Source organism: Acanthaster planci, linkage group LG12 (assembly GCF_054643075.1).
Source record: "Acanthaster planci isolate LZ-2023a linkage group LG12, COTS_SCS, whole genome shotgun sequence".
Classification (NCBI taxonomy): Eukaryota; Metazoa; Echinodermata; class Asteroidea; order Valvatida; family Acanthasteridae; genus Acanthaster; species Acanthaster planci.
In genome coordinates this window covers 1,089,438-1,102,572 of record NC_141788.1, presented here as the reverse complement: position 1 = coordinate 1,102,572, position 13,135 = coordinate 1,089,438, and the positions used below count along the sequence as shown (strand labels likewise).

At 40.4% G+C, this 13,135-nt stretch overlaps 2 protein-coding genes across 2 annotated transcripts; both read right to left on the bottom strand.

The window, feature by feature from the left end:
* Positions 1 to 70: 70 nt before the first annotated feature.
* On the bottom strand, positions 71 to 4,856 carry LOC110982820 (putative defense protein 1). Its single transcript, XM_022241511.2, has 7 exons — positions 4,721 to 4,856; positions 4,216 to 4,429; positions 3,534 to 3,685; positions 2,834 to 2,925; positions 2,263 to 2,381; positions 1,644 to 1,682; positions 71 to 1,335 (listed from the first exon to the last, which is right to left on the bottom strand). Exons 2-7 carry the CDS (start codon positions 4,421 to 4,423, stop codon positions 1,262 to 1,264), a joined length of 684 nt encoding a protein of 227 aa, XP_022097203.2. The 5' UTR covers positions 4,424 to 4,429; positions 4,721 to 4,856; the 3' UTR covers positions 71 to 1,261.
* Positions 4,857 to 5,788: 932 nt separating this feature from the next.
* On the bottom strand, positions 5,789 to 11,268 carry LOC110982819 (putative defense protein 3). Its single transcript, XM_022241510.2, has 6 exons — positions 11,134 to 11,268; positions 10,613 to 10,817; positions 8,857 to 9,005; positions 8,072 to 8,163; positions 7,608 to 7,681; positions 5,789 to 7,122 (listed from the first exon to the last, which is right to left on the bottom strand). Exons 2-6 carry the CDS (start codon positions 10,806 to 10,808, stop codon positions 7,052 to 7,054), a joined length of 582 nt encoding a protein of 193 aa, XP_022097202.2. The 5' UTR covers positions 10,809 to 10,817; positions 11,134 to 11,268; the 3' UTR covers positions 5,789 to 7,051.
* Positions 11,269 to 13,135: the final 1,867 nt, after the last annotated feature.

The window sequence follows — 13,135 nt, the reverse complement described above, 5'->3', positions numbered from 1 at the left end:
GTTAGGTCTGAGTAGGGATTTTAAAGGCAAACACACAAAACAAAAGTGCAATCACCATCCGACAAGGGTCTTCAATTCCTGTATATATTGGTTTATTATGCACAGTTGTTGAAGCTGGAACGTATTCGGTAAAGATGCGGGACGGCAAATCCTCCCATTCAACCACTGGCCGGCAAAATTATCTGACCAGGAGTAAGTGACACGATACTCACAAGCCACAATCATAATCCGTATATCCTGTGCCGAGAGTCCCAATCCCGGACGTGATTCATATGACTCGGGAGGATACACCGCTGCGTCCAAAAGGGGAGTTTCAAGGGTCTGATGGGGGAGGAGGTTGAAGCCAGTCTCCCCAAACTAATTAGATCATCATCCATGCAGAAGGATCCAGGGGAAGACGTCAGGGCTTACATAGTCACTCCACAGCCGATAGAGTAACCTGATTCACCATTGGAGCACACAAACACCCTCCAAAGGTTATCGTATCCCACACTCAAAAATTGAAAAGATACAAAGAAGTTAGTCTCTTTTGATGCAGTGATCAATTGTAGTGACCCCCCCCCGGTATCAGCACCAGTTCGGGGTACCATCTCCCCTTCAAAATGAACCTGACTGACTTTGGTGCAATCTGGGTAATTTTTTATTGCAAAGCTTGCTAATAAGTACCCTACTTTCTCTACGAATGGAACCACCACTACAATTTATTGGTCACAAAAGTAGTAAAGAAAGCATCGAGTTCCAACTTTCGAACTTTCCTTATTTCAAACCAAGGAACTCTTCACTTTGAAATGGTTGCTACTGCAATGGTTCATTTTTGATTTCTGAAAGAACTTTTAAATTTGTAATAGCTATTCTCTACGGTCCGATAAAAAAGACCGCTTGTAATATAGAAATGTTCTTCACGAATACTAACAAAATATTGTTTTTCACTTGACCTGTCTATCAGGTAATCACGATTGTGATCTTTGTCTGATCCTTTGTACACAATAGTAGACTGACAAAACGAACAAAAACGAATTCAGGAGTCAGGAAGGAAAATCTGACTTGACCAAGTTGCTGAAATTTCAGAAAATAATTGTGCATTCTCCGTCCCAAATAAACCAAGAATATAGCTGAATTTGAATAAACCTCCCTGTTGTAAACAATGACCACAAATAATACCAACTTTATATTTAAATAGACTTATGCCACAAATTCATATATTGAACTCTGTATATAGTCAATATCACTATCAGCTGATTACACACCATCCCGCGAGCTCTTAAAATTTGACGAGGGCAAGGTGGAGAGCAACGGCGACGCTCATCATCAGAGTCATTGCAGACATGAGGGGACCTTTAAAATAAAATAAATTAGTTCAAAAACATTTCCTCCTGAATAATTGAATCTAATAGGCCTACCACCGACAGTGATTGCACTTACTGAATTTACTAGTATCTAAGGAATACGCCAACTTTCATATGTTGTTATGGTTTTAAGTGAAATGTAAAATCAACATAAATGCAACTCAATCGTGTAAAAATTTCACGTGTGTTTTCACAATGATTGTTATGTTTGACCCCCATAGCGGGTTCCGCTTCCGCAGTCTGCAGTACAACTACGTGCACGATCGTCAAAGTGACAACAGCGCCCTCTATACTCACCATTGGGCCCGCCACTCGAAGGGGTAGACGCAGGTTTTGCTGAAGACGAACAATAATTTACAAAGTTAGGAGGCTCATACGGGTATGGGATTATCCCTCAAAAGGTGCATGATTGTGTTTAGAAATATTGGACTGCAATGTCTCACTCTGCTGGGAGGTTTTTGCTTTTGTTCAAGTATAATTGAAACAAACTCATTCAATGGCAGTAAATTTTATTTTGTGGCACGCGTCTTTTCGATGTCAGAGACAGTTTATAAGAAATGAACGTCCTTACAAGAAAAATGCATATGGTCATAAATTGCTACCAGGATCGCCATTTCCCATTGTTACTGCGTCGTACATCTTACATATTTGCCCTAATTAATGCACAATAATGCCCTGTGAACTAAGGCTCGAAGAAACCAGGCAAAATGGCAAGATCTTATCCATTGTTGACATCTGACTCAAACAAAAATGGTTTTTGTGGACTGATTTTTTGATTCGCTTTTATTTTCTCCACTTGTGTATCATAAAGATGCTATCAGCTGATGATATCACTGAACAAATATACTGCCAATTTCGCACGCAGCTTAAGCCAACGTTTACTGTAATGGTTATTAGGCCTACTGTTTAAGCTTACTGGACATTGGCGAAGCTGGTGGTCTGCCGCAGTCGGTGCTGTTGGGACCAGTGAAGGTCATTTCGCTGGAAAGAATTCCTGTCCAGAATAGCTCCTTTGGACCTTTCACGATCGTCGCCCTTTGAAAGAAAAACAAATAAGTCCATGATCAATCTACAGATTCGTTCCTATTACAGCCGTCGGGCATGGCATGTGCATGTGTGCATATGGTGCTCCCAATTTGCATAGTGGAAAAACCTAGCTTCATATTAAACCAATAGATCGTCATATAAAGCTACCAATGAAGGGTGTAGTTTTCTGAAACCTTATACATATTTAAGAATTCCTGTGGTTAGTTAGGCCTAGGTCTTACTAAACATTAGTTGAGTATAAGTGCAATCTCTTTAACAGGACTTTTATTTTTCAGAGAAGTGATCTTATATTTACATTTCTGCTTCATTGTTCAACAGAATATGTTCACCGACAAACTTGCAGGGGGATAGGCTTAGACTGCATTACAGACATGTTCTTTGTTACATCTACGAACACTTAAATTCAACTTCAGTAGATCGTTCTGCCACTGCTGTCTTACATGAAAGCTAGCGGCCCCTCATCACAAGGTGGCGCTATCCAGGTCACCGATGCGGCAGTTGCTCCTAGTTCACCCGAGTGTCCCCAAGCACTCTGTGCGAAAAAAAAGCAAGTAAACTTTGATGTATTTCTCTCGTAAATGTAACTTGCGTTGTTATAAGAGACTCCACTTATCACTCAATCGATCACAACCAATTCTTATTAAAGTCACCTTATGAAGAAAGCGCACATTCTTTTCTTAGGACACGAATGGTTTCAAGGTCAGCCCCACCCGTTGAAGTGTTTATAAAGCATAATAGCAGCTATTTTTCTCCTTTTGTTTTTAAATCCAAAAGCATTTCTAAAGGCATGTGTGGCTGGAGGGGTCACTGTAGAAAAATTGTTTAAAAAGCACCTGCTCTTTAAACCAGGAGGAGACAGAGCCTGTATCAACGGGCGAGGCAGCGACCTGAATGTTAGTGTAGAACAACATCAGATGCATGTTTAGGTCATGAGCATTGCATCGAGGCTATCTCTAGTTCGCTCCACTTTCCTCAGAAAGGATTTTTCAGCACAGCGTTTTTCGGTGACAGTTCTAGGAAACGTGGTCCTCATTATTTCTAGCATTCAAACAAGTCAGTGTTGTTCTGAATCACACAAGATTATGTTATGAACGGGGGTACTGTAGTAACATTAAACATGATTTTCATTGATAATCTTACATCTGGTCTACCGCAGGTAAGCAGTTGGGTTCTAGTTGGCGCGTTCGAGAACGTGCCAATTGCCTTGGTCCCGTGTCGGTCAGCTCCTTTACGACGGGCCTGCATAAAGATACCCTCAATCTCAGACGTGCTGTCCGTTGATTCCACTGTGACTGTAACAGAGACACGTGAAAGGGTCATAGCATTTTGACTACATAGACAAGCCGTCATCGTCAGCCACAAAATAGTGTCATGCAAAGGTGAAGCTCACGCGAAGTTTGAGCTGTGCAATCCAAATAACAGGTGACTAGCACTACCTGCCGCCCACCTGTTTTTGAGGGGAGGAGTAAGAACAGTGGCTTATAGATGGGGAAACTTACCGCTTGGAAATTTTTTTATTATAAAGGAACTTAACAAACAACATCATCACGACAGGCCACTCTTGTAACGAAGAAATCATGTCTTTCTCCCCCTGAATCAAGGCCAAAACCGTTCCTACTGCTGCCAAAAGGGTTTTTCCACATCTTCTTGTAAGTAAAACCTTCATAGATGGGCATGACACACTATACCGTAGCACTTCTCAAGTTTTCTGACAATAAAATTGAATAGGAGTGGATGTCCCACACCCTCCCCGTGACAATCCTCAGTAACAAACACCTTCACCCAGTGGCTTTACATCCCCAGACTGGAGACATGTCCTTACCCGTGATGGACTGGCCTGAGGAGTACGTAGAACTCGACGTTAGGATTCGATACGGTGCTTCGGTTGTAGCGGTACTTTCCCCGTGGCCTGACGGGATCATGTTCATACACAGATCGTACGGGTACTGGCCTACGGGCGGCCCAGCCGTGAAAGCCCATGCTCCCAAAGTGGTGGAGAGAAACAGAATCATCAGACAACGTAAGGCCATCTTTCCCTGGAATCAAAGTTTTGATAATATAATTTGGTAATATTCAGGTTTCTAAATGACCATATACAGAATAAAATTTGTAAATGAGTGAATACTAGAAACGAATGTGACGTCGACACATGGTCTGCAACTATCGTACAAGTTTCAGTTTCTGAAGTAAGAAAGAAAAATCGTCGTAAACACATCTGGAAGTCATACGTTGTCAATTTTGAAGAAAAAAATTAAACGCTGGTTTTGTCAAAGTCACATTTTGCGTAATGTCATTTTGGAAATTAAATATAGTTATTTCTAACTCACCGTTTTCAGTATAAGTAACCGATCCTTATCTTGGTCACAGATATTGTTTTCTGATTCTGGGTCTACGGGCGGTAGCTTTTTGTTCACTTTCGATCAGTCACTCAGGCCATGAATAAACTTCGTGTGGTTTATCGTCTTTCTCACCCATGATGAGCAGGTCCCCCAGCACAAAGAAAAACCTATTTATTTTTTTCTGATCGCAAATAGAGAGATATATTTTTTGTAATTTATTTCAGTTTCGAAGGGAATGCTTTTGTCTAATTTCTAATAATAAAATTGAAGGTTGACATGCAGAAAAGCGCCCAAAGTTTCTGGAGACTTTGTTTCCTTGGCAAAGGTTACCGAGAAAGAAACTATACCTTCTATTTATATGGCCAAACTAACACACGTCACTTGGGCTAACGTTCTTGTGACCTACCCACTCATAACGAAGGTGTCAAAAAACAATAATTTCATAATACATTCACACCCTGGTCAACTTATCCAAAGAAAATCAAAACGCGCCCAATTGGCGTTTGCCCACTCAACCAAAATAGAGAGGGAACTATTTCCTCTATTGTAGGCACTGGTTAAACACTGAGGGCCTATCAGTAAAAATCACCTCTTCCACCTGACTTGGTGCCAATGAAACTCGAGGTCATCAGAAATTTCATGTTGGTGATTTAGGCATGGACATAGATAGTAAGATAGTCCCGGAATAATTTCACTGCGTCACTGTGTCAATCTTTTCAAACACTGTATGGATACCACGTTATAAGACAATGTTCACATGTGTGATATTTCTCTAAAGGCTTCAGTTTTAAGGTCACTTTTGCCTGAGTGTTCTCTTGGAATTGATGTTTGTTTCATTACAGCGTGATCTGCATCCAGTCTGTACTTTGTTTGCCTCTCCAGGAACCAAATGTGCACATAATCCAACACTGCGTTACAACATTTAGTGAACAATGCATTTCTTGAATTTCCATTTGTACACTACCTCCACTGATGATAACACACTCTGGCAGCAATGGGACAAGTTGTTTTTCTTACAAGCTCCAGCAAGATTAGCGACCGACTCAGTAAAGTAGCTTAGTTTTACAACAACCTTTTATTTGCCACAATTTTCTTTGGCTTAATACAAGCACCATGAAGGTGAGTGAATGTATTGTTTTAAGGAAGATGGAGAGGTTTCAATCTAGATGAAATTCCGTGCAGAAGTTCATGATCATAAGTGAATTAGTGAACTAAGAAAAGAACGAAGAATATCATGTACGTAAATCCACATTCAGACGTCATAGCCAACGACAAAATAAAACTCGAGTGGAATTTATATCGTGAAAGTATTGTCCTTAATAATATTACAATTTGGAACCACTTCCTCTATCACTTCTTTAAATTTACAAGTAAAAGAAGATATGTTTGCATGACCTTGCAAACTTGTGAAGCGAAACTACCGTCGAACTTGCCGCAAATTTGACGAGGTCGTGTGAATTTGGGGACAAGGACAGGTTTTGATATGCCTGACAATTCAACCCTGAAAACAGTGCTCCTGCGAAGGTAGTACTTTATGGAAGTTTGTGAGTCCGTTCTGATTTTCCAAATATATATCACGCTAGAAACATGTGTTGTAATGTAACCTGCCTACATCCAGGCAATTTCTTCCAGGATTGAACTTTACACTTGAAATAACCGACAGCTACGGTAATTTTGTGTGAATCATCTATTTCATAACATAACATTGCCTATCGACCTGAGTTTCTCTCACAGTTGACAGCCACAAAACGCGGCAACAGCAAAAATGAAACCAATAACACAAAAGTCTAGGACACTTTGTAATGAAATTACAAACTTTGAGGCATCCAACTCCACTCCCGTGCCGCCTGGTGTTACAACTGTTGGATTAATTCGTCGAAAATGAAACGAACAGGTTTTTAAAACAAAAAGAGAAATAAAAACAATATACCTCTTCACATAGAAATATTTCTCAATACGTATGCATACAGTATAAGGTCTATTTTCATACAGTGATAAAAACGCTATGTACATTATTCATTCTGATCAATTTTAAGTCCAACGTAATTTACAGATTAAGAATTCAAAGAAAAGTAATAGGCAGGTTTATTAATTATTTTTCTTATGTTTAAATAAGTCTGAAACGAAAGCAAAAGACAGACTTGGAACAAAGAAACATGTGTAGAAGTAAATAGTACATGGTTGTTAGAATAGGATTATTAATTTTGATGATTTAAGGTAAGACGTTCCTTCCCGACTTTACTCTATTCAGCTGTCACCGAACCTCCTCCAAACAGCGTGACACATCTGTGGAAGACCCCGATCACTTGATACACCCATTCACTTGTGCAGTACATAAGCCAGTAGGACCATCGTCGACAGTAGCAAGCCTTGGCCTTTGACGCCATTAGCTGATATCAAATTTAAAGCAAACATGAACTCAGTGATATACTGAGCGAATGCCTTGTCACTCTTGAGGAACCTCAACTTATTCTGAGCAGTGACCCCCTTCCCTAATATTTCTCTGAAATAATGTACATGTATTTAAATTGTAATCACAAGGCCACAAATAACATTGAGAACAATGGCAAAGGACTATTGCAGTTCATTTGAATAGCTCGGGACTGGAATGCATACTGTAAGTCGTAATGAGTCTCGATTACCTCACCGATTGTTATAACCCCCAGAAACCTGTTATGTTAATTGATAAAAACCACGTGAGTTTTGACTCTCAAAACAACTTCGTTACAGGTAAGAACTCACTTCTCATACAATCAATATAATAAGGACAATCTCCATCAAGTCTGACAGGATAAACAACAAAAATGTATTGTCAGTTTCTAATAAGTCACGTGATAGATTTAAATATCAAATTATGGTAGGAACTTGAACCTACCATTTCCATATAAGATTTCAGATGACATAACGCCAGTCCAGTAGTCCTCTTTTTTAAGACCGACGATCGTTGCGCTGTGAACATGAAATCGTGAAAATTAAATGACCACTGTTTCATGTTTTTTCTATGTCCCTTTGCAGTGACACTGACAGTGTGAATACTTCTGCCAAATAACTGACGTTAATAGGCAGTGAAAAGTATACGAGGCTCATTGATGAGGGCAAAATAAAAACGGAAAATTTTCTTCTCGGCAATTTTCAACCATCGAGGGCGGTAGCTGGTTTGACTGTGACAACAACAGGAACCAATCCCAGTAGCTGGAAGTTCTCATAAACGTGTGTGTTTATTAAAGTTATATCCAGGTAATTCCAATACGTTCCAAGTCACATTGCAGTTGCTAGAAGGGACAGCTTCAATTTTCGGGGTGATACGTCAACGAGACGTCAGAGTTAACTGCTACTTACTTGAAAACAAGAGGGCCAAAGCTGGTGCTGGGACCGATCCATCTTGCTGTAACTTTCGTCTTCTTGTTTCTGTTTGCATGTCCCCAAGCACTCTGAAATGTTATCAATAGACATATAAAAATCACTTTTGAGTTTTCTTTAATTTGTTCATTTGTAGCTTATGTTCGACAATCGTGGACACCCTTGAGTAACTATAACAAATGCAAACTTATCAGCTATAATATCCAATTTTGTACAGAATCAAATCCCGTTGAACATCACCTTTGTCTAGGATATCGAAAACAAGTTAAGCCTTGTTTCCATATGGTGGTTTGTAACACAGACGGTCCGCAAGACGTGAAGACGCAGAATCGAACGGAAGAGAAGGTGCATGACGTCATTCCCCCAAACTGAAAGAAACTGGCGTCCCAAACTGTGTTGTTTTTTCAGAGAATGCCCTTTTAGATCTACTCTACCCCCTTATGATGCCAAACCTGTACTCCAGTTTCATGCATGTCAATGATGGTCAGCTATTAAATTGATAATAAGGGTGTAATATTTGCCTTGCGCGGCGTTACGTAACATTTTTTCTGACGTCCTGAGTGGCCTCTACCGTATAGTCGCTTTCGTTCACGGTCTGGTTTGCGTTTGTCTGCGCTGTCGGCAACAACTCAGTTTGACACGTTTCCATGTGTCTGAGTTGCAGTTTGCATCTTGATTACGTTACGTCGACATGGAAACCAGGCTTTATTACCCAGGGACACAGACACCAAAAGCATCGAGCTGGATGATTCCGACTGACTTACATTTTGTGTTCCGCATTTAATAAATTGTGACTCCTCTGTCGGTTCGGAGATGAAGCTTCCGACTGCGTCCAAACTCGGCAAACCAACACGTCGGGCTTGTATGAAGAATCCACGGAAATAAGTGTCCGGTTCCGTAGCGTAGATGCTCACTGTTGGTTGAAAGATTGTATTACAAATCCTGGCAAGTCAATCACAACTCTCAAATCAAATCTGAAGCTTTACCTTTTCATCCCGTTACTGGTGACCAGGCCCATGATTTGAATATTGTATCTGACTTGTGGTGGATTTCTGACAGAATCAAATTCAACACTAGTTAGCTCATGCATGCAATTAACAAATACCAAGTGTTGGCTGCTCTCTGCAAAGTCCGTGTTCTTGGTATCATTCTTTTACTTCTTACTTTCGCGAAGTTATCATTTCACTACCGGTACGTTTGGTAACACAAATCTCGAGTTACCCAAAATACGTCCAACGTTTCGTTCTTTGTTTCGGTTTTAAGCTGAATTTAGCCTATAGAGAAGATCTTTGCTTTTCAAACATGATTGAACACTCCCAGCAATGCGACACATCTTTTCAAGCACCGTATAACCTGAAATTGCCCAACTTGAAGTCAACAGCTCACAGCTAACTGCGTGTACAGCTAGCATAAAGGATGCCAAACAAGCTTGCAGGTTAAAAAAGAGGGGGGAAAGCCGATAAAATTTAAAGAATAAAACGAAATGGTCCAGTTATCCTTGTCATACTTTGGGTTTTTATCATAAGGAATGATACATCCTCTCGAACTTCCTGCTGACTCTTCCCCATGTATCCAGCGAGGGGGACGCCCCCCGGAGACACATTACATATTTTTTAGGAATTGCAAGCGCCATCAGCTTAGAAAGGTCCACCTTTACCACCTTTTTTTTACCATGCACCTTTCTTTAGGGCTAAATGGGATTCTTTTACCAAGGTAAAAATTGGGAAAGTCGTTTAGATCAATTCCCTTCCCCGACCTAAGCCACTAACATTTGTATCCCCACCCCCAAAAGGCACTATTTTGATTTTGACAACCCAGTATAACTAGCAGTTGGAAAGTTTAAGGTTCACAAAATTTAACACGAATTCTAAAAAATAAATAAAGGTAATGATGGCTGAATAAGGCCCTGAACCGCCTCTGGTCAAAGTATACGTCAAAATGATAAGCAGCCATGCTAATATAATGCAAGAGCCAAAGTCCGACAGCGCACAACTCCTGTTGTCTTTTTATATCCGTATAATGTTGACTGAATGATAGTTAGATAATTACCCTTTATGCAAAAAAAGATCTCGTTTGTGGTTTTATACCTACATCCAGCGAATAAAGAAGTGAACTCATCTGTAATATTTTCCAAAAAATCCATTAAAAAACGACAAACACAAACTCAAAATACCATGGAAAATCGGTCCATTATCACGTCAAAGGGTAAATAAATGATACGCGATGAGTTGGAAACTCCTACGGTTCAGAGATTGATATTAATAAGTAAAAAAAAGAAAACAATCAAATTTCCTCTGACGAAAACAATATGCCAAAATCAAACGAACGAAATATAAGATTACATATGTGCTGCCAAATCGGGTCGGTTCAAGATGGCGGATGAAACTGTTGATGAAGAACGCTGCATTTTTTTTTTTAAATTATGTCAAAGATCGCAGATGTCACACAGACGACGACAAAATGACAATCAAAGGTGACGACGACATAAGCGTGATGAAGATCACGATTACTATCACTAACCTTCTATTGAGTTACCCTTGGTATACGTATCAGAATCTAAACTGATAGCATAAGGTGCTTTTCCTGAAGCAGGCGAGGAGCCATGGCCGGGTTCCATTGTTATGCATATTGTTGGATATTCCGACGTTGGGGGTCCGGAGCCTCGAGCCAATGCTGCTGGTAGGATCGCCAGTAACAACCACACTGTCCGATACATGTTGAACTTCTAAGAGTGAGAGTTTCCGTAACGAGAAAGTCGTTAAATTGGGCCGGGTTACCAAGAAGTTGAACTGTGAATCTGATTATTTAGTTTCATTAAATTCTGACAAATACAGATGCCAAATATATTCTTAACTACGGTAAAAAAAACACACACAAATTGGGTGAATTCACGTCAGTTTAGTAATGTGAGAGTTTACTGAAAGACACAAAGTGACATCAATTCTATGTGTGCATACTGTGTCTAAATTCCAAGCGTTTACGCTTGCAAGTACGAAATAATTCCAGATGATTTTTATAAGACGATTCACTGAAGTACCTACCTGTGATGTTTTCTGTTTTATCACCAGCAGTGCAATGTTGAATATGTGGTAACTGCGTTACAAGTGGGCGAAGTGGTCTACACACTGATAGCGTGCAAAGTCCACAGTCCGTTTGGCTTTGTATACGCCGATGCAAACACATCAGTTAGAGATTAGATAGCTATCCTGTATATAAACGCAGCAGTGGAAAAGTACTGCGATATTGTCTTTACTTTGGGCGTGGCCAGGATTAATCAGGGAGGGGAAGGAGCAAGGAGAATAGAGCCCTGAACTCGTAGGTTGTGGGTTTTTTTATTTTAATGCTGTTTACGTCGTGCCTTCTCATGCAATGAATGGGGGAACGTTGCTGATCTTCGCTAGTAAATTCAGGCACACGTAGGCCTATTTTCAAGCAGGCCACGTGAACACCTTTTCGTCAGCGAAACTATATGCTCAAAACTATAATTATCCTCTTTTCGAGCTTAACGGAAAAATGTGCATTTTTCCAGCAACAGTGGAAACTTTAGCCAACTTGTTAGAGCATGTTAGCCGCCCGAGGGCGCGCTACACGATTATCATAAAAACCTTATGTTATTCGATGGCCTGTATTCAATGCTATAGGACATGTTTACGCAACTGCCACCAGTAACGTGTTTCTTCTTAGTCATTGGTTGTGTAATTTTCGCGACTTCGGTTATGCTTGTGTGGCACAATTTTTCCGACCAAACGAGAATGAATTTGGAGTTGGTTAATCTCCGGTTCAAAATGGCGGAGGTGAAAACAATTTTCTCCTCCAAACGAAGTGTATTCTTCGAGTTATTTTTGGATGCAGCAAACTAAAACAGATATCTTCTTCCGAAAGTGAAGAGATAGAACAGTATTATCATTAAGAAACTTGTCGAATATTGAGTGAAAATGACGTTTGTCAGCAATGCCGCCCGCTATACCTTTTACTTTATTTCTCTGGGATGACGTAACCGGTTCTGGATCGTTTTGCGGGTCACTTTAAAACCTGCAAGTTCTTTCTTACAGCTTTTAACGTCCCAAACATGTTTCTGGTTCATGGCCATGAAAACACAACCCCGGGAATATGAAGCGGTATACAGGCCTGCCAGCTTTCAAAAGGCTGCCACGTCACATATAAATGTGGCTCTATTTTCTTTTCCAAATCGTTTTTTTCTTATCTCCCCACAACTGAAAGATATCAGCTTGGTCTCCTTTCACACAAACCTTAAAAATATCCAAAGAAGACGATCTAAAACATAGGATTTGAGCCGATTCCAAGGCGATGTTTCCCCTTACATTGTCCACGCAACCGCCCCCTCTGGGGAAGAAAAAACCACTTGTAGGCCTACGGGCAGGTTTAGAAACGTTTGGCGCTGGGCTGCAATGAACATGCGCAACCGATGTCTGTTGCAATGGTGTGAAATACAGTCTTTGTCGTTCCTGGACAAGGGGCGTGCGGGATCTTAAATAAAAATCTTTCCAATCTTCCTCCTTGCTTCTGTGCCGGTGAGGGGGAGTTTCTTGTAGGATTGTTGAGGCTTCGCTGACTTACATGATTATTATAAAGATTTTTTCAAAACGTCGCTCTGGTAGCTCGCCGTTTCTTTTTTTAGATCGGTAACAAATGCAGGTACCGTGGAAAGTAACACAATTAAAATAATGCTGGGTTTTAAATGCCCGAAGATGAAAGGAGGTGGTAGCAATTATATGAAAACATAATGATGGATATACAACCTGCCGAAGCATGTTTATTGTCAACTTGCAAAGGACAAAACAGAGACATTCCGTTTGTGCGAACAAATCGAAAGGCTACTGAAGAGGTTTCTCTTTCGCTAGAAAGCACTCCCTGTTATGCTAAGCACAATTTCCCTCTTGTGCTGCTTAAAGCAAGCGTATGACTGCGCCAGGACAGCAAGAATAAAACCAGTTCCTCTGAATCGTGGATTTTTTTTGTGTGTGTTATTGCTCTGGGTTTTTTCCTGTCCCTTTTGCGCCAATACAAGTAAATAAGCATACA